The sequence below is a fragment of the Gymnoscopelus braueri genome (genome assembly GCF_963280865.1).
Source record: "Gymnoscopelus braueri genome assembly, chromosome: 8".
Lineage (NCBI taxonomy): Eukaryota > Metazoa > Chordata > Actinopteri > Myctophiformes > Myctophidae > Gymnoscopelus > Gymnoscopelus braueri.
In genome coordinates this window covers 14,549,217-14,572,152 of record NC_137609.1, presented here as the reverse complement: position 1 = coordinate 14,572,152, position 22,936 = coordinate 14,549,217, and the positions used below count along the sequence as shown (strand labels likewise).

At 41.0% G+C, this 22,936-nt stretch overlaps 1 protein-coding gene across 1 annotated transcript in view; it reads left to right on the top strand.

The window, feature by feature from the left end:
* Positions 1–22,936, top strand: part of grik1a (glutamate receptor, ionotropic, kainate 1a) — a gene marked incomplete at its 5' end in the record, with an annotated part of 38,278 nt that extends 15,342 nt beyond the window's left edge. The window contains 9 exons of the mRNA XM_080435359.1: positions 2,242–2,349; positions 8,481–8,594; positions 11,746–11,949; positions 13,006–13,229; positions 15,233–15,351; positions 17,883–18,100; positions 20,199–20,424; positions 21,430–21,680; positions 22,789–22,936. Coding sequence (XP_080291485.1) covers positions 2,242–2,349; positions 8,481–8,594; positions 11,746–11,949; positions 13,006–13,229; positions 15,233–15,351; positions 17,883–18,100; positions 20,199–20,424; positions 21,430–21,680; positions 22,789–22,914 — 1,590 coding nt within the window. The 3' untranslated portion in view covers positions 22,915–22,936. The remainder of the gene's footprint in view (positions 1–2,241; positions 2,350–8,480; positions 8,595–11,745; positions 11,950–13,005; positions 13,230–15,232; positions 15,352–17,882; positions 18,101–20,198; positions 20,425–21,429; positions 21,681–22,788) is intronic.

Below are 22,936 nucleotides of genomic sequence, written 5' to 3'. Positions count from 1 at the left end.
TCCAAAATGTTTAAAAAGGCTGAAAAAATAAACCTCTGGACATTGAAATACAGATTAATTTATGAAAATCACAAGGGGGTATAATCTGGACAAGAGGTATGTTACTTAATAATTCATTAACACAATTATTATGTAAATGTGTATCTAATTAAAAAACACAAGGGGGAATAGTCTGAGCAAGAGAGCGGTATATATTCTGGGCTAACCTGTTTTATACCCCAGGGTATAAACTGGACTAGCCCAGAATATACTGTTTTATTAAAACAGGCTAGCCTACTATTAGCCTGGTTCCAGACGAATCTGCCATTGCAAAAAAAAAAGGACCCATGGCAGATTAGGTCTGGCCCCTCTCAATAGGGATTTGATTTCTCTCCCTCCGAAGTTGTGAGGGACCAATCAGGGCCAGTATGCAAATATGGGGCGGGTTTATCACCAGAGGCATTTTTTTAATTTGCCCCTGGGAAATGCAGGTTCCACACAGAGATTCCAGACTAATATCTACGCAGTGATATTAGTCTGGCCATGCCAGGCTAGCCTACTATAACCCCGGGTATAGTTTGGCCAGGGGTATATTTTGTGCTGTTACAGGGTGACCAGATCAAAGGTTTGCCCAACAAAATGTATTCTTTCTCCAAATGAACTTATGACCTCCAAGCGTTTTGGGGTAAATAAGGTGGCGCATAAAGTATGTGGCTGTCATTCTGCTGCGCTACCCACCCGGCTGGGCCGACTGGCTGACTAGAAAAACACGGAAGAAATGAGGCCTTTGATGCATGCGTTTGATCTCTTAAATCCAGTTGAGAAGGATTAGCTGCCTCGGAGTAGAAGCTTCATCATTCAATCCACTCACCTATATTTCCAGCTTTCCCTCATACTATTTACAGTACAACCCGACCGATACCCAGTTGGCCATCGGTCACGTTGCAACGCGTTGTGAGTGTGTAGATGAGCTATTTTTGAAGAAAAATGTAAACGACACATCGACTAGATAATTGCCATTACCGATATCATCCAAAAGGTCAAATATTGCCTCATATATTGTGAAACCGATGTATCGGTCCTGCTCTAATTGTTTTACTCTCCATATCTCCATAAGCAGCTGTAATACTATATGTCTGACCTGACATTTAGTTTGAACATTTTCAACGAGAGACGGTGGAGAACGGTTTTGAAATTAATTCCTATACATTCCTCTCTTTCACACTTATATTGATGTATTACCTTCCATACAGTACATGGGAATTCATCCATAAATCTATCCAAACTGGGTGCAAAATATACAAAAAAATAGATTACATTTTCATAGAAAATAAATAATACATGACAGATACACTCACACAAATAAATGCAACTTCCCATAAAGGGATTCCTTTTGTGTGTGTGTGTGTGTGTGTGTGTGTGTGTGTGTGTGTGTGTGTGTGTGTGTGTGTGTGTGTGTGTGTGTGTGTGTGTGTGTGTGTGTGTGTGTGTGTGTGTGTGTGTGTCTGCATGTGCTCCTGCCTGCCTGCCTGTCTGTCCGTCCGTCCGTCCGTTTCTCTTCCCAGTCGTGCAGTTGTCACAGCACCACACAACCTCATACAACAGTGACTCCATTTAAACATTTTCCCTTCACTAATTTCATGCAGTGTTAACTGTGATGACACTGAGCATTGTAAAATTCTGTTATACTGTATGTGATTGGATGTTTGTCGCCCACAATGTATATGATTTTGCATTGTTGAATGACTCAAAATCCTTTATTTATTCATATATTTTAAATGAAATACATTATGTTTAATTTGTCAGCACACGTGTTTTCTTTATATTGTTTTCTTTTTTATATATCCATGAATCGATTAACCACTTAACCGTTATTTCATACTTTGTCGCACAATTGTGAAAATTGCAGATCACAACGTGTCATGTTTCATCTATAATGACATGCCCAAAATAGGGATGGAATTTTCATTGATAATTTTATTACAAAGCATTGATTATCTATATTTTATAATAAATTAAATCGATTTGTTCGAACTGTTGCACCCCTACAACCTTCTAATTCTTCCCAACCACTAAAACCAGCCATCAATTTGGACCTCCGCTCAACCTGTCTGTTATGACCTGTTCTCCTCCTCCTCTTCCTCCTCCTCTCACTTCAACTTGAGGAAAGCTTGGTCCAAAGTAGCCATTAGTCTCCAGAGACAAGTGGTATGAAGACAGACCTTCAAACTCTCCCCTTGCCTCTCTGTCCCTCCCCCGCAGGCCCAGTGGGACGGACTGACGGGACGCATCATTCTTAATAAGACAGATGGCCTGAGGAGGGACTTTAATTTGGACATCATCAGCCTCATGGAGGACGGCACCGCCAGGGTGAGCACGAGAACGCGGAGCAGCCAATTACACGCTCTCATGCTGCTACTTCCCATACGTCTGATGCATCCTGTCCTGTTAGGCATGCTTGTACGCGCGTGCATGTGTGCGTGCGCGTTTGCGTGTGTGTGTGTGTGTGTGTGTGTGTGTGTGTGTGTGTTTGTATTACTATACTTGTGAGGACCAAACGTTCTCACAAGTAGAATTTGAGGAATAGACGTTGTGAGGACCATTTTCCTGGTCCTCGCAAGAAAAATGGTTGTTTTATGGTCGGTTTATTTTTTAGAGATACGTTTACAATTAGAAAAAGATTCAGATTAGGATTAGACATTTAGAGGTTAGGTTTAGGGGTCGGGTTGTAGATTTTTCCCATTTTGTACTTAATTGTGCGGCGATGGCACACACACCGTAAAATAGCAAATCTACAAGCTCACAACGTGTCGCAGCGCGACACGTTGTGAGCTTGTAGATCTGCTATTTTTCGGCTATAGACTTGCGGTTAAAGATGCCCCAAAGAAATCATAAATCAATCATAAAATCGGCTTCCAAAAATGTTGATGTCCTCACAAGTATAGTAATACAAATGTGTGTGTGTGTGTGTGTGTGTGTGTGTGTGTGTGTGTGTGTGTGTGTGTGTGTGTGTGTGTGTGTGTGTGTGTGTGTGTGTGTGTGTGTGTGTGTGTGTGTGTGTGTGTGTGTGTTTTTGTGTGTGAGAGAGATGAGGAGAGATGGAGAGAGAGTAAGAGAGAGTCCCCCTCTACACCATTAATCCATTGATTTATTGTTTTTGCTTCAAGTTCTTTTTTTCAACTGCATGTGTTCTCCTCTCTGCATCATTCTCTTTGCATCCTCCGACCATAGCGTTTGGTGGAGGCCGGAAGTCAACGCAATAAAAGGTGGATCAAGGTTGGTGCACGAGTGCCCGTGCTGTATCTCCTCTAAGCCTTCCTGTTCCCAGCTCCCTCCCTCTCCAATGGAGGACCAGTCCATTGTATATGCTGTGCGTCTCTTTTACCACTCACTCCCCCTGTCAGCCCCCGTTTCTCTTCACTGGTTTTGTTTACAGCCGTGCCACGTATTTTGACATCGATGTCCAGCCCGCGTTTGCTGGGGTTGAAAAAGGTGTTGTTCTGGAAAGTTGTCAAGATGTCAGGTCCCCCCCCACCAAGGGGGGGAGGTTGTGCCAAAGGAATATAATGATTAGTTTCATTAATTTTCTTCTAGGAGATGTTACAGTTCATGTCCATATAATTGGTTGCTAGGTCCTTGTCATTTATGCTGTTTTATCATGGCTTGTGACTGTACCACTAGCCAAAGCAATTTCCGGCGAACCTTTTTCCATGAGTTCTGATTCCCCCTGTTCTGTGTCTGTGTGAACTGTCCAACCCAGAGACAACCCAGAGACAGAGACAGACGGACAGACGGGCAGCAGTTGTCCGGGCACAGGAGTGTGATTTATGCAGTAATTGTAATTCCATTCAATAAGTCTTATTAATAAGCCTCCCCTCTAAGGGAATTATTCTACGTGGAAATGCACCATGCATAAAATGCTTGGCTTTATGGTCCTGATAAATGAATTATCAAACCGTGGCAGCCATGTTAGTTCTTGGGCAGTGGTGTGTTAAATACACTCTGGAGGATGCTGGCAGAAGCTAAACTTAATGAAAGTAGTTGGGGAAATGAAGGATCTTTCTATGTTCTTTTAGATGTGTTCCTTTTTCTTTTTGGACGTTACACATTGTGCACTTGCTGGTTTTCTTGGCCTTCCTGAGTTATATTCCTCCACCACTGTAGCAGTTTTCTATCTACAGTATCTAATTTAGTTTTTGGATGGTACATGTAGTATCTTGGGAGCCTGATAGAGAAACCTTTTTTTCTCCTTTATTTTTTAACGGCAACTGTTTTGAAATAAGATCTATGTGTATACTAGTGTTTTTACTTTTCTCTGTTGGGATCTGCTTTGACAGGCCCGATAAATTAACAGCTGCTGTATAGATCCATGGCTTAGTGATTGTAAAATGTAATGACTCTGTTTGTTTTTGTCTTTGTGGTCGACTATAACATGAGACCCTGATTTTATAGGCGTTGTTGGGCCAGTTTCGTGTCTGAATAGCTTCAAAATGACCAAAGGCAAATACATTTGATGTTTCAGTACATGGAGGAGCTGTAACAGAGTATATATATATTATTTTTTTTTACAGCTTATTTGCTTATTTCATTAAACAACTGCTCCTACCGTTCTTGGTCCTGAACTCAACGTTAACTTTGAGATTGAATTAAGTAAAATTAATTAAATCCACACTTCCTCACTCTTTACTCATCTGCAAGAAATAGGGCTGATTTATGGATTGTGGTATATAGGGCTGGCCCTTTAGGTAGTACCAGTAAATGGGGCAGAAGATATGGATAACTTTTATCTGGGGTGGACGTAAGCACATTTTCTTTCCGACTGACTAAGGGTGAATTGAATTAGATAAGAAGCTCTTCAGAGCTGTAAATCATGCTATGTCCTTGATTGGGAAATCACTCATAGTCTTCCTCGGAAAATTAAACACTTTAAACCTGCCGTCCCTATTTTGGGCATGTCATGTTCAAAATGTATCAAAATGTTTCAAACATTTAAAAACTTTCAACATTTTTGAAAACATCAAACATATCAGATTGTAGATCAGCTATTTTAGCTATTGGTTGTATGACGAAGTATAGCTATAGGGCTTAACCACATGAACCCTAGCATCTCTATTCAAGGCATGTCATAATATGCGAACATTTGGCGAAAATACCTGTAGGTGAACATTCTGTGAAAATAGCAGCAGATCGTCTATTCTTGGCGAAGAGATTTGGTAAAAAAACAAGGGACCGAGTATAGACCCCTGGGGGATCCCGGTGAATGACGTATACAGTAGGGTTTAAGAAGTGGTCAAGTGGTTAAGACTGTATTCTGTGGATATACGTAGCAATACCTTCCATGGAGCTCGCTGAGAGTGTGTGTTGTTTGACTCTCAAGCTGGCAGGGGATAGAATTCTACCTTGAGGACAGCCATTTTGTTAGGTTAGTTTTAAGTGTGGATATAGATAGAGAATCGAGATCTTTAATGGCTGAGGGTATTCCACATTGTGGTGGCAGCATATTAGAATGCATTTTTCCCCATGTTTGAGCCGAATCTAGGGGGAACAAATCGAACAAGGTCAGAGGAGCTCCCTCTGGTGTTATGCCCAGGGGTGTAATGTGTTTTTTTTTTACTGGCGGAACGCTATTATAATGACGTCACGCGCACGCACGGCATGCACGCATTTTATTTTACTGTAATATGTGATTAATTTTACTTAGGTTTACGGGTGCATAAATAGTTGGAAACATGTTTGTATAGGAAATGACTAGTTTTTATGACTAGTGTAAATCTTCTCAAGGAATGCCTTGAATTATAGGAGCTGAAACTAAAAAGCATCTTTCTCTTCTTCGACGGTGGCTGAGGCAGTCTTGTTGCATGCAGATGAGTGGCAGCACAAAATGCTGTGTTGCTTATATACCGTGTATGTGAGGAGTGAGGACACATTTTCACACTCGCCTGTAAACCTGTTATGTAAAGTAGCCATTTGGGTACTTGGCTCATGAATCGAGGGAACGCTTTCTAGCGTGCACGCGCGTGCACATCTGTGCATGTGCGTGATCCTGCCAAAAATTACCAGTGCACCCCTCATGGGCATCTCTCACTCTAGAGAAGTAGTTAGACAACGTGGGCACTGAGTATCTTAAAGACCAGGCCCATTGCAAGTTGCTGTATTTTCCACCTTGAGCCATCGCAGCCTAGCAAAGTGAGCTGGGGTTAGGAGAGTCCTGGGTTTGAGGTTTAGTAGCAGTCTTATCAGTTTGGTCTGAAGTTTTGTTTTTAGTGACATGGGGGTGTTAGTGCAACCATGAGGTGCAAGCATATAACCAATGTTTCTCAGAGAAATCCCTTGGAGTTCTTCAGTAAGGAGTTTCTGCTTCCAGGGTCCGCGAGTCTGCATTTGGTCCTTCCTTCCATTCTACTCCTGTGACAGGGATGTTCTAGTCTAGAAAGCTTTTTTTCATCAACCACAGTACAAAGCCTGAGTGTTAGTGTAAAGCAAATGGATAAATGTACACTTTTGCTTTGCACTTTAATGCTATTAATGATAACCTTTAATCTGCTGATGGTCTTACTGTAAAACTGTCTGGGCCATCACTGCCGTGACCTTTGGGTTGTACTTAATCAATGAGGGGATTTGAAAGAGTCAAACCCAACAAAAACCCAACAATCACCTTTGTGCCATTGCACCAATAGTAGCTTGTACAATGGAACTCTGTCTCCGTCTGTCCCTGCAGCGTTAGCAGGTTTTGTCGATATCAGGGATCACCGTACAGTGTACTAAAGTGTACACCCTACATATTTGGTCGATTGGTCGTATGGTAGTGGGTAACGCACTGGGTTGACAACGAGTACAAGCGGGTAAAATGACAACAACAACTACAACAACGGGTATTGCATAAATGGATGGGGCATGCATGATGCATTCCCAACTTGGATTGTGTGGTCCCCAAGTAGACTGGTGCCCAAAGGGGCACAGTCTATCTAACAAATACAAAACGTATAATATGATCAGAAAGGTTACAGTTTTCAGATAATTACAAAGTAGGCCAAATATTTGTCATCAAACAATTACAATTTAGATTATGCTCTACTGAAAGCAAGGTCCTGTTCAGGATTACACAGCAATACATTGTACACACTGCCAAGAAGTAATAATCTTAAAGTAAAATGTTTTGTTAAATAATTAGGTTGTAGTTGTACAGACAATGGGTTTCATAACTTAGAATGCATTCCTGGTTATGTCTTAATAAATAACTGCATATACTGTAGCAGCAACAATATTTTGTCTGGAATACACTGCAAAGAGTGTTATGAGAAACTTCACTCAAAACCATAACAGTTAAGTGGTAGGGAACAGCCTGGGACAGTGATTGATGCACAGTTTGTAGTGAGACAAATCTTCAAAGAAATGTTTCCATGGTTCTTTAAACTTTATATTCTGTGTTCATTTTTGCTCAACGATTCAGAAAATAATAACCCTGGATCGTACTGCAGCAATTTCTCTGTCACCCCCCCCCGTTTTTTGTAACAAATACAGATTTAATTCAAATGCAAAATCAGTTGTACAGTATTAGCGATGATCCGAATATTCACCAAGCTGCTTTCCCTTCTTCAATAGCATCACTGCCAAATTATCATTAACAGTACAAAAATAGAGCCTTGTCCTGAGGAATATTAATCATCATACTAGTAATACTGTACTAAAATTGCATAGCATTAGTTTCAAATATAGTTTTGCAATACAGAATGCACAAAGTCATTTAACAAGCACATCGTGCCGGCCAAAGCCTAGGAGTCCTGATAGTGAAAGCCCCGTTACCCTGCCTCCCATGGTGCTGATAACAGCGGAACACAAGAGGATGTCCCAGTCATAAGGACAGTCTGGAAGGTCACACATTCACTCCCTGCAAGACACCACTATAACGTTGTCAGGTGAAAACCTTCTATGTCCAAAACCGTAAAAAAATATCTGTGTTCCATGGAACCAAGGTAGTTATTATTTAGTCACAAGCTCTTATTCATTCTTTCTATTGATTAAATATTTATGAAACCCACAGACAGACACTTTCACTTTCAAAATGTTTTGAAAAGTAGCAAAGATTAGCAGATCTACAAGTTCAGAATTTGTCGCAATGAAACTCATTGTGAGCTTGTAGATTGGCTATTTTTGAGCAACACGAAGTAGGGCATTAATTTACGAAACAAAATAAACAAGGTTTCTGCCCAGTTTTTCCTTTCCAATTTACTTTCCTACCTGGAAGTAAATTGCATTCACGCAGCATCCATGTTCCTCCTGCTGTCTAACCAGGGAGCATTAGCTCTGAATCGCCACACGAATGCAATAAACTTCCTGGTAGGATTTAAAGCCAGCAGTGCTTGCTGATCTTGAAGACCATGTGACTCGTGTGTGAGATACCACTTCACTATTCGCAATCCTTCCAATTTGAGAGCATCAGGTAGATGCCTTGTCTCTTTCAAAAACATGTACTGATCTATGGTCTTTATTGCCTTCACCAGATAGCTGTGTGGAACTCCTACACTGGACTGAACCTGACACAGATTACCCGTGACAGGAACAACAACGTGACAGACTCTCTGGCCAACAGGACTCTGGTTGTCACCACCATACTGGTGAGATGGGCAGAAGAGGGTTATGCTGTAGTGTAAACAATGCACAGCTGCTCTGAACATTGCGTTACAAACTTTGTGAACTTCCGACTTGTAACTATTTTCCTGGGAAACAGCTGTCAGCCTATAGTCTACAAAAAACATATAACCCTTTTTTCTCCTCCATCCATTGTTACCAGCTCAAGCTGTGTACAGTTTTGAGCCTACTGTTCCTACAGGTGTAAACTGCTGACTGGATTTGTTCACGTCTCCTAGCAACAACAGACGGTTGAAACCATTTATAAGAGTTAAGATGAGGTCATCTACATTAGGGCAGTTGTTCTCAGTGGTGGAAGAAGTACTGAGATTTTTTTTTTACTTGACCAAAAAATGTTGGTCATTTTATCGTCTACTCAGGCTTTTGGGAGCCCCCCGGACAGTTTTTAAGTTGCTTGATTCAGTATTTAGATATTTGATATTCATTTTATCAGACACGTCCCCTTCCTATACAAACCCATGTAACTTCAAACTCCATTTTAACCATCTTAGATTAATCGGAAACAGCCGTCCTTGGTTCTGGTGACTGATATTGACCTTCTAAAACGTGAGTTTTTTCAATTACTTTTTTCATTTATTTTTTATATTTAAAAAAAAAAAAGAAAAACATTCAATACAATAAAAAAAAAATGAAAAAAGTAATCGAAAAAACATGGCCCTCACGTATTAGGAGGGCAGGATAAGTCACCAGAACCAAGGACGGTGTTTTTGATGAATCTAACATGTAAAAAATGGAGTTTGAAGTTATAATGGGTTTGTATGGGAAGGGGTCTCATAAAAGGGGATCAAATATCAAATATCTAAATACTGAATCAAGCAACTTAAAAACTGTCTGGGGGCTCACAAAAGCCTGAGTAGACGATAAAATGACCCCAATTCTTTTTTTAAAGTGAAATATCCCTTTAAGTGAAAGTTGCAATACCACAGAAATACTCTATTACAGTAAAAGTTATAACATTTTACTTGGTTAAAAGTACAAAAGTATCGGTATCTAAATATACTTTTAAGTACCAAAGTGAAAGTGCTTATCCAAAATGGGTCAAACTTATTTTTTTTATTAGCAGATCTACAAGCTTACATTGCGGTGTGATGCGACACGTTGTGAGCTTGTAGATTGTGCTATGCTTTGAGTGGTTAATGTATCTTTTGTAATGACAATCTAACACTATAAAGTAACTGGTAACTAAAGCTGTAGAATAATTGTAGTGGAGTAAAAAAGTACAATATTTGCCTCTGAGGTGTATTGGAGTAGAAGTATAAATTATCCAAAAATGTAAATACTCAAGTAAAGTAAAACTACTTCAAAATTGTATACGCTTAAAGGGGAAATCCACCCATTTTCAATATTTAACTATGTCATTAATATAGCATAAAGGAGTTGTGTGGAAATAAGAAAAAATTTAAAAAAAAATTAACATTGCAAAAAAATTTAACATTGCAAAAAAATTAACATTGCAAATTACACCATGATGAGTCATCACAGTGTAATTTGCAATGTTAATTTTTTTGCAATGTTAATTTTTTTTGCAATGTTAATTTTTTTATTTATTTTTTCTTATTTCCACACAACTCCTTTATGCTATATTAATGACATAGTTAAATATTGAAAATGGGTGGATTTCCCCTTTAAGTACAGTACTTGAGTAAATGTGATAGGTTACTTTCCACCCTAAGTGGGTTGTTCCCAAGCCTGACCCTCAGAGACAGGAGTCAGCATGAATGACAAGAGCACCAGGTGAATGTAATTAACTTCCTGGTAGATTAGAAAACCAACAGGACTATAGAGGTCCCTGAGGACAAAGGGCTGGGAGCCACTACTCTGGGGCAGTTGTTGTCAGTGGTGGAAAGTAACTAAGTACATTTACTCAAGTACTGTACTTAAGTACAATTTTGAGGTATTTGTACTTACTTGAGTATTTCCAATTTCCAATACTTTTACTTCTACTCCTATACAAATAATTGTATTGGAGTAAAAGTACAATATTTGCCTCTGAGATGTAGCTCAGAGGCAAATATTGTACTTTTACTCCAATACAATTATTTGAAAACTTTAGTTACTAGTTACTTTTCGGCCATTTGAAAATAGCCGATCTACAAGCTCACAATGCGTCACATCGCAAAACTTGAAATGGGACATTCTGCTTAATGAGTACTTTTACTTTTGGTACTTTAAGTACATTTGGATGCCAATACTTTTCTACTAGTACATTTTGAATTCCAGACTTTTACTTGTAACAGAGTACTTCTATATTGCAGTATCGATACTTTTACTTACGTAAAGAATGTGAGTACTTTTTCCACCACTGATTGTTGTTCAATTGTGTGTTTTGGAAGTCTAAAGTGTTAAATGGCAACCCAACAGTACACCCCATGATTTCACTAATTAGTTTTGCTGTCTCTGGTTTTTAATTAAATCACCTGATGCGGTAGAATAAAAACCAGAATCCAATTCAACATCTTGGCAATACAGTAATTGAATGCCACTGCTCAAGGGTGTGTGAAGAAGCCAGCCAGAGAAGGAAAATGGAATCAGAAGAAAGAAATTATGCGAGTGGAAGAAGAGAATTATATTATTTGGTGATTTACACATTACACAAATTGGCATTTATTGCCAAAAGTACCATACCGGCATCGTTGCCTATTCACAGCTTTGTAGTCTATAGACCATTTCCCGGTAATTGGCTTTGTTTTAAAACTTGGACTCACCTGAATAATTGAGTCAATGTTGGATAAACATCATTTTGCGGAACATTTGAATTTGGTTTCTAAATCAATCCTTTCTCTGGGGACCATTTTTGGTTAAAGTTTTCAAATCTATGCTTTTAAATGCCTTAATCACAACAAACTTGGACGAAATGTGTGCTTTTAGATCTGCTATTTTCAGTGTGCCACCCAATGAAGATAACAGGGCTTTAAAAAGTTACTGGGGGAATTCTTTGCAGCTCCTCTGCATCGAAATGAGGGTAGGTAATTGTGTGAAAAGGAGAGACAGAGGAAAATAAGATGCTTTATAAGATACATAGCAAATGAATGTACCAAATACAATACAATCTTAGTTTGTTTTCTTGCTTTGTTTTTTCTTATTTTTAATTGTTTTGTCCTTTTTTTTGCTATACAGGAAAACCCGTATGTGATGCTAAGGAAGTCAGACAAGGAGCTGGTGGGTAATGACCGCTTTGAGGGCTATGCTCTCGACCTGCTGAAAGAGCTCTCCAACATCTTGGGCTTCACATACGAGGTCAAACTGGTGTCTGATGGGAAATATGGAGCGCAGAATGACAAGGGAGAGTGGAACGGAATGGTACGGGAGCTCATCGACCATGTGAGTTGAACCAGGATAAGTTACTAACGCATAGCAATGTTTTTCAGTCCCGTCCCCCCACACACACACACACAGCAGTGCAGTTTGGTTATTATTAACGGCAGCTATCAGGAACTATTTTAGATCTTGGACACTGGGTGAATATAATTACTTACCTGATAGAATAGAAAGGTAGCAATTGCCTGAGTCCCCAGCACCTTACCTGAGTGGAAAATCAATGAAGAGCCTTTTCTCTATTTCTCTCTGAAAGCTACAGATGTTCTGAAATGACTGGTGTATTGGGCGGTGGGCAGTTCACAATACTACCTCATAACATCTGGGTGTAAAGAAATAAGCATCCCATCTCTCATTAGGATAAACTCAGGCAATTTGGAACATTGGGTAATGTGGTAAAGATTTGCTTAGTTTATATCTTGTTCTAACAGCAGCAAGTCGGCATACTGTAAGTATTTCTGCTCTAGACATGAAACTAGACACATAACTTTTGGTGAAATAGAAAAAGCTGTCTCAGATATTCTTTATTTGTGTGGGGTGATTCTCCTGTTGTACGAGTAATGTTGATTCTACAGTATATACTGCAGTTGGCAGCACCAAGGAGAATAATGTGTATTTACTGCAGTGTCTTAGAATGTCTGGCCATCTTTGGCTAGCTTTTCATTATCGAGTAATTCAAAAGATAACAGACGAATAGGTTGACTGAGAGTCTATAGGTCATAGACCTGGGACTGAATTCTAATAAAAGGTTCATTTGTGTAGATTGGATGACAGAAACCAAATTAAACTAGGGCAGATAATCCCAAAACAGTCCTTCATGGCCAATTTGTCAGGGAGCATTCCAACAGTGCCCGGTCTCGCTGTAAGACATGAAAAGACAAAAAGTGTTGGCACCTCTTAAAGGCTCAGCAGCAGCAGCATGATTGCCTAAAGTTGCGCTGCACCCCACAGCTCTGCACTGACAGCCCACAACAAAGCATACACCCAATGCCACAGAAAATAACCAAACTCGGGATGGTGATTCTTACATGATTCTTACCTCCCCTCCCTCTCTTCCTCCAGATAGCAGATCTCGCCGTGGCTCCTTTGACCATCACCTACGTCAGGGAGAAAGTGATTGACTTCTCCAAGCCCTTTATGACCCTCGGCATCAGCATCTTGTACCGTAAACCCAACGGCACTAATCCGGGCGTCTTCTCCTTCCTTAATCCCCTGTCTCCTGACATCTGGATGTATGTGCTTCTGGCCTGCACTGGGGTCAGCTGTGTACTATTTGTCATTGCCAGGTAAGAGGATATAGGATGGATTAATGGTGGGGGGGCACGCAGGGTCTTTTCTGTACAGATGAAAGACTGTGTGTATGATGTGAAGGATGGCAGTCGAGGGTTATGGGATATGAAATTGTGCTGCTGCTGGTCAGCTTTGTCACCAGGACAATAGTGTGGAAGCCCAATTCCGCCACTGAGGCAATTCTGATGACATGTCTCACAATTCTGAGTTGTATTTACATTTTCTTATAGCAAATATGTCATTATACCTAAAAAAAAATATCTTCTGACTTCAGTGTGTGTGTGTGTGGGGGGGGTCTTCTTTTTTGTGAGAAAAAAAAAAATCAGGCCTTTGAATTTGTATTCAGTGTTGGAACAGGGCTTCCATATGATAGAGAATTACAAAACAAAATAAATCTATGTGGCTGAGTCAAATGCAGCATGTGAATGTGAATTATCTGACGTGAATTTCTGACTAAGTAGAGAACAACTGGCAGGTACCTGAACACTGACAGGCAGAGAATTGCAGAACCGTTTCCCTCCCTGTTTTGCATTCTGATGCATCCCGATTATAATCATATGGGAACAAAAGAAAATCACAGTTTACGGTGCCAGTTAGAATGGCTTTGACTGTGGTGATAGTAATGTATTTGGTTCCTCAGGTAGGGGCCAAATCCCCGCCAGCTGGTGGGGCAAATCTACTGAGATATTAAAATGCAAATTAAGCTGCAGGTTCCAGGGATTTTTTTTGAACTGTTTCCTTTGACACTGTGATAACAAACTGACAGCAGTTAAGCGTAAATTTGTCTTAAGCAGTTGTATAAGACTGTCTGGTTTGTATGTTACAGAGATAAACAAATTAAACTAAGCCAAGCCGGTGAGGGCTTGCGTGTTGTTTGCAAAATACTACATTTTGTTGACGAGGATGGGCGAATGTTTGCTTTTCTTTGCCGGATGAACGGCCAGTAACAAAAGCTGTAACAATTTGATAATCGGGTGTACCAAACTTTTCTCAATTGATTTAAATCATGCATATATAATGAGATAATTTGCATATTTCAATGAATAAGTAGAAATAATGAATAGAGGTCTTCCAACTTGTGTTTTTGTGGGGTTTTTTTGGTAAGTGAATGAATATTATCTGTAAGGATATTTGCAGTGTAACCACAGGGCAGGGCATGTTGATGGTGGTTAATCAGCATGCATTATGCATATGCAACAACTCAAAGCAAACACATGTACATTTGCTGTTCAATGTAGGCCTACATGACAAAGTATCTTAGGATCAACTGAGAAGTAATAATAAATTATACACATAAATCATGTTATGGTCATATTAGCTTATTACATCGACAAATATCACAAAGTAATAACCTAATTTGTCGAGACTTTATTGAGAAAAATTATGGTACCCTGTCACACTCTCGCACGCTCGCACGCACGCACGCACGCACGCACGCACACACACACACACACACACACACACACACACACACACACACACACACACACACACACACACACACACAGGCTGTGGCAGATGTGCTTAGATTCTGTGCAGATTAGCCAATCTTTTCAACTGAATCTGACAAGGTTTATAATAGGACATAATGATGTAACTAGAAAGGGGTGCATATCTCTGTCAGGCCCAGTGGCCTGACCCTGCGCTGTGTAAGGAGTGGGTTGCGGTCAGGACCCGAGGAAGCTTCAGGGGAAATAGCGTGTAGACATACATAGAACAGGGCTCCGCGGGGGCTCAGGACTCGCTTAATTTGAAATGGTTGAAACATGGCTAAATCCACCTCGTGGAAGGTTCCTGCCCAACCATAATCTCTCTCTCTCTCTCCAAGAAGTATGTAAGCATTAAGTCCCCTTTCTGAAGATTAGCAAAGCAGTGTACCATGTATTGTCATTTTCATTCATCCAGGCATGGTACTCACCCCAGTCTTCCCTTCTCTCTGTCTGTCTCTCCCTTCCTCTCTCTCTTCTTTTCTTCTGTCATTCTTTTTGTCTTCCTTCAGGTTCACTCCATACGAGTGGTATAACCCACACCCGTGCAACCCGGCTTCAACTCTCGTGCAGAACAATTTCACTTTACTCAATAGTTTCTGGTTTGGCGTTGGAGCTCTCATGCGGCAAGGTATATAGGCTGCAAAGGCCACTGGGCCCCTCCTGTAGGGGACCATGTATTGAACTCCCTGCACAGCAGTAGGCATTACTGATACCCTAAAACCTGGAGAGAGCCATATGCCATCAATATTTAGCCCCCATTTTCCACTAAACACCCTATCTATGTGTACACCATAAACTTCAATAATAATAATAATACACTACTTTATTATGATAAATATGAAGTTTGTTAGCTTTCCATGCCGCTTCCCCCCCCCCTCCAACAGCATATGGTTTGACTACAGCCAGCCGCCCATTCTTGAACTACACACATTTTCTTCCCTGTATTTATTATACGTCTTTCCCATCACCTCTTACTTCTTATCTTTCTATTAGGCTCTAACAGGTTTTATGGTAGCCTATGTACAGAATGAGCTGTGTGTGTGTGTGTGTGTGTGTGTGTGTGTGTGTGTGTGTGTGTGTGTGTGTGTGTGTGTGTGTGTGTGTGTGTGTGTGTGTGTGTGTGTGTGTGTGTGTGTGTGTGTGTGTGTGTGTGTGTGTGTGTGTGCGCGCGCGCCTGTGTGCCTGAGTGTGTGTGTATGGGTGTCTAAGCTTGTGCATGTCTGTGTCTATGTGTATGTATGGAAATGTGCATGCACACCTAGCTCTCTGATGCCTGTGTATTTGTGAGTGCGGTGGCCTTGAGCGTTCTGTGGATGCCGTGTCCGACGGTAACCGCTTTGGATACATGGCAGCTATACCAACCTACCAACCTTTACAAATAAAGTAGCACAGTTAAGTCTAATTTATGCTTTGCCGCACAACAAAAAACGATACTTACTTACGCCTACTACCCCTTGTGGGGCATAGGCTGTCAACAAGCGACCTCCAGGCATCTCTGTCTTGGGCTGTTATCTCCAGCTGGCCAGGTCATCTTCAGGGTCTTGATGTCTGCCTCCATGTCTCTGCGTCTATCAACAAACACCTGGTGCAGAGACACAACAAAAATTCCTTCTTGTTTCAGTTGATAATTACATAACATTGTTGTGCGATGAAGTATGAATTAAGCTTCAAGCATTTGTCTCCTACCCTCAAAATGGCAAATGTTTACAAGTGGGTACAAATGTTCCAGAAACACAGTGACCCTAAATGTAGTTACGTGTGGTACGTATCCTTTCATTATACTTTCATGTTCAAACTTATCTCACTTTTCTCTGTCCCAGAGAAGACAAGATAAGGGATTCTCACTGTGTGTTTTGCAATTTTACGTTTGACTTATCAGGCATGTGTTGTTTCCACTGTTTTCCTCTGCCATCAGTATTCCTTTTTCACCATGTCTCCTCTTTTGTGTCTGAATTTTCAAATGTAATATGCCTTTGTTTTGTTTTGTTTTGTTTGGTTTGAGTTTTGCATTGCCATTCCCTCTCGTCGTTTTGGACCGTCACGCAAAGAAGTACAGAGAAAGGAAAATAAATATAAAAAGAGATGTGCAATTTATCATCCAGGGAGGGTCTGGGTGGAACATCTCATTGAGAAGAGAGGTGCAGCAGTGTGAATCTATGCTATTAAGATGAACCTATTTGAGCTGGCGTGCCTGACTCGCACATGTTTTTTTAACCAGCAGCAGCCCAGCAACACACACAGAAGCACGCAGACACACACACACACACACACACACACACACACACACACACACACACACACACACACACACACACACACACACACACACACACACACACACACACACACACACACACACACGTGCGTGCGTGCACTCTCTCTCTCTTGCTCTACTACTGAGATACTTCGCTCATTACCATTCTAGCTGCACCATTCTCACTCAGACAGACCTCCCTAGTTCAAAATCACCACTACACAGAGATAGAGACAAACACAGAGGGAAGTATAGATATGGAATCCAAAGAACCTATTGGATTCTTTAAAGCAACTTCAAAGCAATCTTGAGTTGTACAGGCTGTCTACCTGGGCATGATTTAAGTCTAAATATAATTGAAAAATATAATTTATGTGTTGCTTCTGTGCTGCGTGATCGAGGAACCGAATTCCATTTACTCTCATCATATAGTGAAACGGATCTCAAAATGACACTTTTAGCATAAACAAATGCAAACAAAGCAGATTCTGCTAGTAGGCCTACATACAAATCTATTCTTGGTACTTTTTTGTTGCCTAATGCCTTTTTTAATGCTTTTTTGCCTGTTGGCCCATCACTATTGTGATCTATAGATTTCTGTTGCACTAGAGAATTTATATCAAGGAATTTATGTCATGAATTCACACAGTGAATCACTACTTCAGCTTTCTTAATCACAGAACACAGACAGATGATGACTGATATTATATTATTTTCAAATATCATGGCCAGGTAGCTATACAACCCAAGTTTAACATCGCTTTGTGGCAGCACCATCCATACATTTTCATCGAGCTCTATTGTCACCATTCCTGCATTTCTTTCATCCTTGTAGTTTTCCTGCTCTCAATCTCTGTGACTCTGTGTATCGATGTAACATGGTGTCCCCGTCACTCTGTGTCCAGGCTCGGATCTAATGCCTAAGGCTCTGTCCACTCGTATACTTGGGGGGATCTGGTGGTTCTTTACACTAATCATCATCTCCTCCTACACGGCCAACCTGGCCGCCTTCCTCACCGTGGAGCGCATGGACGCTGCCATCGACTCGGCTGATGACCTGGCCAAGCAGACCAGGATTGAATATGGTGCAGTGAGGGATGGCTCAACTATGACCTTCTTCAAGGTAGTCCTGCTTTGATGTACTGTAGTATCTTGTGAGCAAATATTACATAGCCATTTAACATTTAAGTAAAAAATGTAATGTGATTTTTTAAGGAAAGCGTTTTTGTACAAAAGAAAGAAAAATCACAAAAGCACACCTTGTATTTGAGGGTTGCTTGGAACACCGGCAATAAAAGGAGAGAAATGTATTTCATTTTAGTGCTGGTTTGGGCAAATGTTTCAACATATTAGCCAGATGTCCAATATAGGCCCCTAAGGATGTGTTTTTAATTAAATTGTCTCCAAGAGACCTGGAGGTGTTTCTATGCATATTGTAAAGCCTCTTTCAAATCAAAGGGACTTACAGAAGTAGCTGCTCACGCTCTCTCACTATTACACTACTCACAACCTGCAGGGACTAGAGCAGTGTCAAGGACACTTTTACAGGAGATACCTCTGAAACAGGGACTCAACCTCAGACCATTCTACTATGGGATGAGCACTCTGTTTACCCGTTTGTGTAATTAGACAGCAGTGTGAGTTTTTCTGAGTGCAAAATAGACTCAATATTCACTACAGGACTGGGCAATATACATTATATGTCACAGTAAATGTAGCAAAACATTTCCCAACAGACCGGGAAATGTACATGGCAAAAAAGGGAAGACCATGCGCACACTTGTGGAAAAATGTAAAAGCCTTTGCATGGAGGAATAAAACATTGTGCAGCTACGCGTGCTGCACACAGCCTTCATCAGGGTGACTAAACCGGGAAGCGTGTCAAAACACAACAACCAACAAATAGGCATGTTGACACCCACCAGAGAGTGCTCCGTCAGAATGCTCTGAGGCAGTTAGTGCTAGATTAGTGCTAGACTGGATGGGCAGAGGGAGGGGGAGCGCTTGTTTTTACATGCATTACTTTTTTTTTAACATCACTTCAAAGTAAGGCAGATTAGGTTCGATCTAGATGTCCCACCCCCACTGGGAAATGAACGTGTTTACATGGAAAATGTATACATTTCCTATTTTTCCCACTTCTTTAACCATAACACACAATCATCATTGTAATTGATAGGACCATGGAATTTAGCCATGGAGAACCAGCACAGGCCAACTGCCATGCCAAACAGAATAACCAAACACTTGTACCAGAGCCAGAACAGGGACCTCGCCCAAACATCAGCTATGACACCAGGCCTAACCTCAGGTCAAGTGTCTTCCTTGCCCACCAGGCATTTCGAAAACAATATATACCACTGCACTTAAGAGCTCAACCCAAACAAAATAATATTAAACTGAATACCCTAACCCTTACCATCTCAGCAATTGCTCTGACATACAGCACTCTTAATAACTCCCCTGATGGAGCTCTCATTTATTTCCCAGCCCTAATTCCCTACCGAATCACAGTCAACAGTGCTCTCTGTGGCACATTTGGTAGTTCACAACCCAGCCTGTTCATCCGAGTGAAAAGCGACTTGGCAACATGCTATTTTGAGTTTGTTTGCTTTCCATCACTGTTGTCTTCAGATTGAAATCTTGAATCCGAGCTACCACCACTTCTACCAAACCTACTGGGTTCCCTTATCAAACACTTCACTGCACCAGGCCGTAGTTGGCATGCTCAGAGAGACAGAGAGAGAGAGGGAGAGAAGGAGAGAGGGAGAGGGAGAGAGAGAGAGAGAGAGAGGGAGGGAGAGAGAGAGGGAGGGAGGGAGAGAACTGAGAGAGAGAGAGAGAACTGATAGAGAGAAAGAACAGTGTTGTAGAGCGCTAAGTAGAGATTGGCAGAGTGAGAGAACTGTGCACTAGTGTCTAGACAGAGACTCATGGGTGCCTGAGTACAAAGGATTGAGATGGATAGCGAGACTCTGTTCGTGTCCTTGTCGTCATACCTACAGTATACGGTCTGACAAGCTTTACAGATGTGGGACTTCCTAAAGTTATCCATGTCCATGTATCACCATAGCCAATGGCGTTAGCCTTTACCACCATCCACCAAACCACTCACTCTCCAAACGCTCTGGTGGCCCAGCAGCTACGATCCATGCAAGTAACCAGAGAGAAAATGATTCTTTCTCTCAAATTTCTTTGCCTCTTTTGGGTCTCTCCATCAGAAATCAAAGATCTCCACCTATGAGAAGATGTGGGCATTCATGAGCAGCAGGAAGAACACAGCCCTGGTGAAGAACAACCGAGAAGGCATAACACGTGTCCTGACCACAGACTACGCCATGCTGATGGAGTCCACCAGCATAGAGTACATCAGCCAGAGGAACTGTAACCTCACACAGATAGGAGGCCTCATTGACTCCAAGGGCTACGGGGTGGGGACCCCCATAGGTGAGGAGAGCTGAGAACACAACCTGAGCCAAAAATGCCTCTACATGTACTATACAATCAAGGGCAGCATACAGTAGAGGTGTGCATAGTTGAGCTGCAAAATGACAAACTTTGACATCAGCTTCCATCATTATCGTAAGTTATGTATTAAACTTAATGCAGGGATGTGCAATGCTTTGCTTTTAATGCATTTCAGTATCATGATAATATGAATAGTTCAGTAATGTGTTAATCAATAATTGAAATTCTTGACCTTCTACCACATGTCAGATGTTGACTTAGCGATCTCATACTGTATTTTGTGTTTTGGCCTTGTGTTATGATTTAATGATGAAATGGTATTGAGTGTTTGCAGACAGAGTGATACATGCTGTATACCCAAACAGACAGATCGACTGCTTCATTACAAAAGTTTCACATTCATTTTGTGTCTCAGCTAATGCTGATCCTGGAAGCGGTAATAGCCAATCTACAAGCTTGCGTTAACTTGCAGCTATTTTTCTTTTAGCATAAATTAAGCTTGAGGTTCTCACCATCATTCTCGCTGGCCTATGGAGAGGATCAGATAATTTGTTAACTTAGGTACATTTTACACTATGTTCTGGAAGAGAAAGGCAATAAAAAAAAGTCAACACTCAACAAAGATGCTCTTCGGAGTAAATTCTTATAGAGAAACAAAGAGAAGAAAAGTTCAAGGCACTAAAAGAGTTCTCATGTAACAAAAGTTTTAAAAACCTTTAGGCTGACACCTACGCAGTGTTTCCAGCATGAGCCTTCATCATGGTGCTCACACCCTATACACTTCATTTACTTGGGTCCCCCAGGTGTCTAATACTAAACAGCTATTTTCATTCACTGAATGTTCACATCTTATTTTCACCTATTATGACATGTCCAGAACAGGGACGCGCGGGTTCATGTGGTTAACTGATCTTGTCAAGCACCAAATGGCAGCTTTAATGACACTATTTAATTTCCACCTATTGTATCCACCTCTCTCCTCAGGTTCTCCATACAGGGACAAGATAACCATTGCCATCCTTCAGCTGCAGGAGGAGGGAAAGCTGCACATGATGAAAGAGAAATGGTGGAGGGGGAACGGCTGTCCGGAGGAGGACAACAAGGAGGCCAACGCCCTGGGCGTTGAGAACATCGGAGGCATTTTCATCGTCCTGGCGGCTGGCTTGGTCCTCTCGGTCTTCGTGGCCATCGGGGAGTTCATCTACAAGGCTCGCAGAAATGCAGACATTGAGGAGGTGAGTGAGAACGAGGGTCTACTGAGTAGCAGGTTTTGCCCCGCAACTCCAGAAGACATAAGTGATTGGATTGCGCAAGCATCCACATACGCATATAGTACACACTCTTTTTATGATGAAATGCCAAGGGCAGAGGAAGACGAAGTGATGAAGCTGTGGAGATAGGGCACACTGCAACTTTGTTGGGTTTCATTTGGTTTGTGACTATGACAAGGCTTCTGTATCACAAAGTGGGGTTGTTTTAAAAGCTTGGAACAGGATGAGGTTTATTTTGAGGGATCTGTTTGTTTGCAATCAGGAACAAAACCAACGTAAACAAACCCACATTTGTTTCTTACAGGTGGAAGAAAAAAAGATTTCCTTTCTTTGTTTTCGTCTTTCTTATTGTTACAGGTACATCTTCAATGCAGTTTGATAGTATTTTCCTATTATTGAAGGTTTTATTTGAACAGATGCCTGGTTTATCCGATCAGCTGTTTAATTGCATTCAGCTGTGTTTACTTAGAATACTCACAATGGGACCTGAATAATAAATAATTTTATTATCTAACGGTTAGATTCAATCCTTTGTTATCCTTCAATCCTTTATTAACCGTTACAATAAAAAGTTAATGAAGTAGCCGACTATACTTAGATTACCTTGACACACAAGGTAAGACGCAAGTTTGTGAATACGGTGTTGACATTAAATATGACAGATATCTGACACATTTCCTCATAAATATGCTTCTTCTTTCCACATTATATATATATTTATATATATACATATAAATATATATATTTAAATTATTATAATTTTTTCTACCAAAAATACGCTTTAGTATTTGATTATTCACAAGGTGACACCAATCACTGTAGGTCATGCTCATTGCATCATGCCTGAATGCACACACCTGACATTGTTGCTGATTGCCTGCTGTTGAATAACTTTTGTTTTGGAAGTGTGGTTGTCTAGCTGGATTGTTATTTGTGTTAGTGTCGTTTAGATTGAGTGTGGCTCGTGGCACTTGGCTTTGCTTGCATATCTGATTTGACGTGCATTGTGTTTTTTGTTTTTTTTCTCCCTCTGTTGTCTTCCTGTTTGTGTTTTGCTGCATGCTGGCACCAGGCCTTTTGTTTCTTTTACGGGGTGCAGTCCCGTCAGTTCCGGCGTCGTGGCTCCACATCCTCCTCAGGCACCTCCTTATCCACTGATCTGGAGAATGGCAGGCTACTAGGGGACGACATAGAGTAGCCATGGCAACACACACAGACAG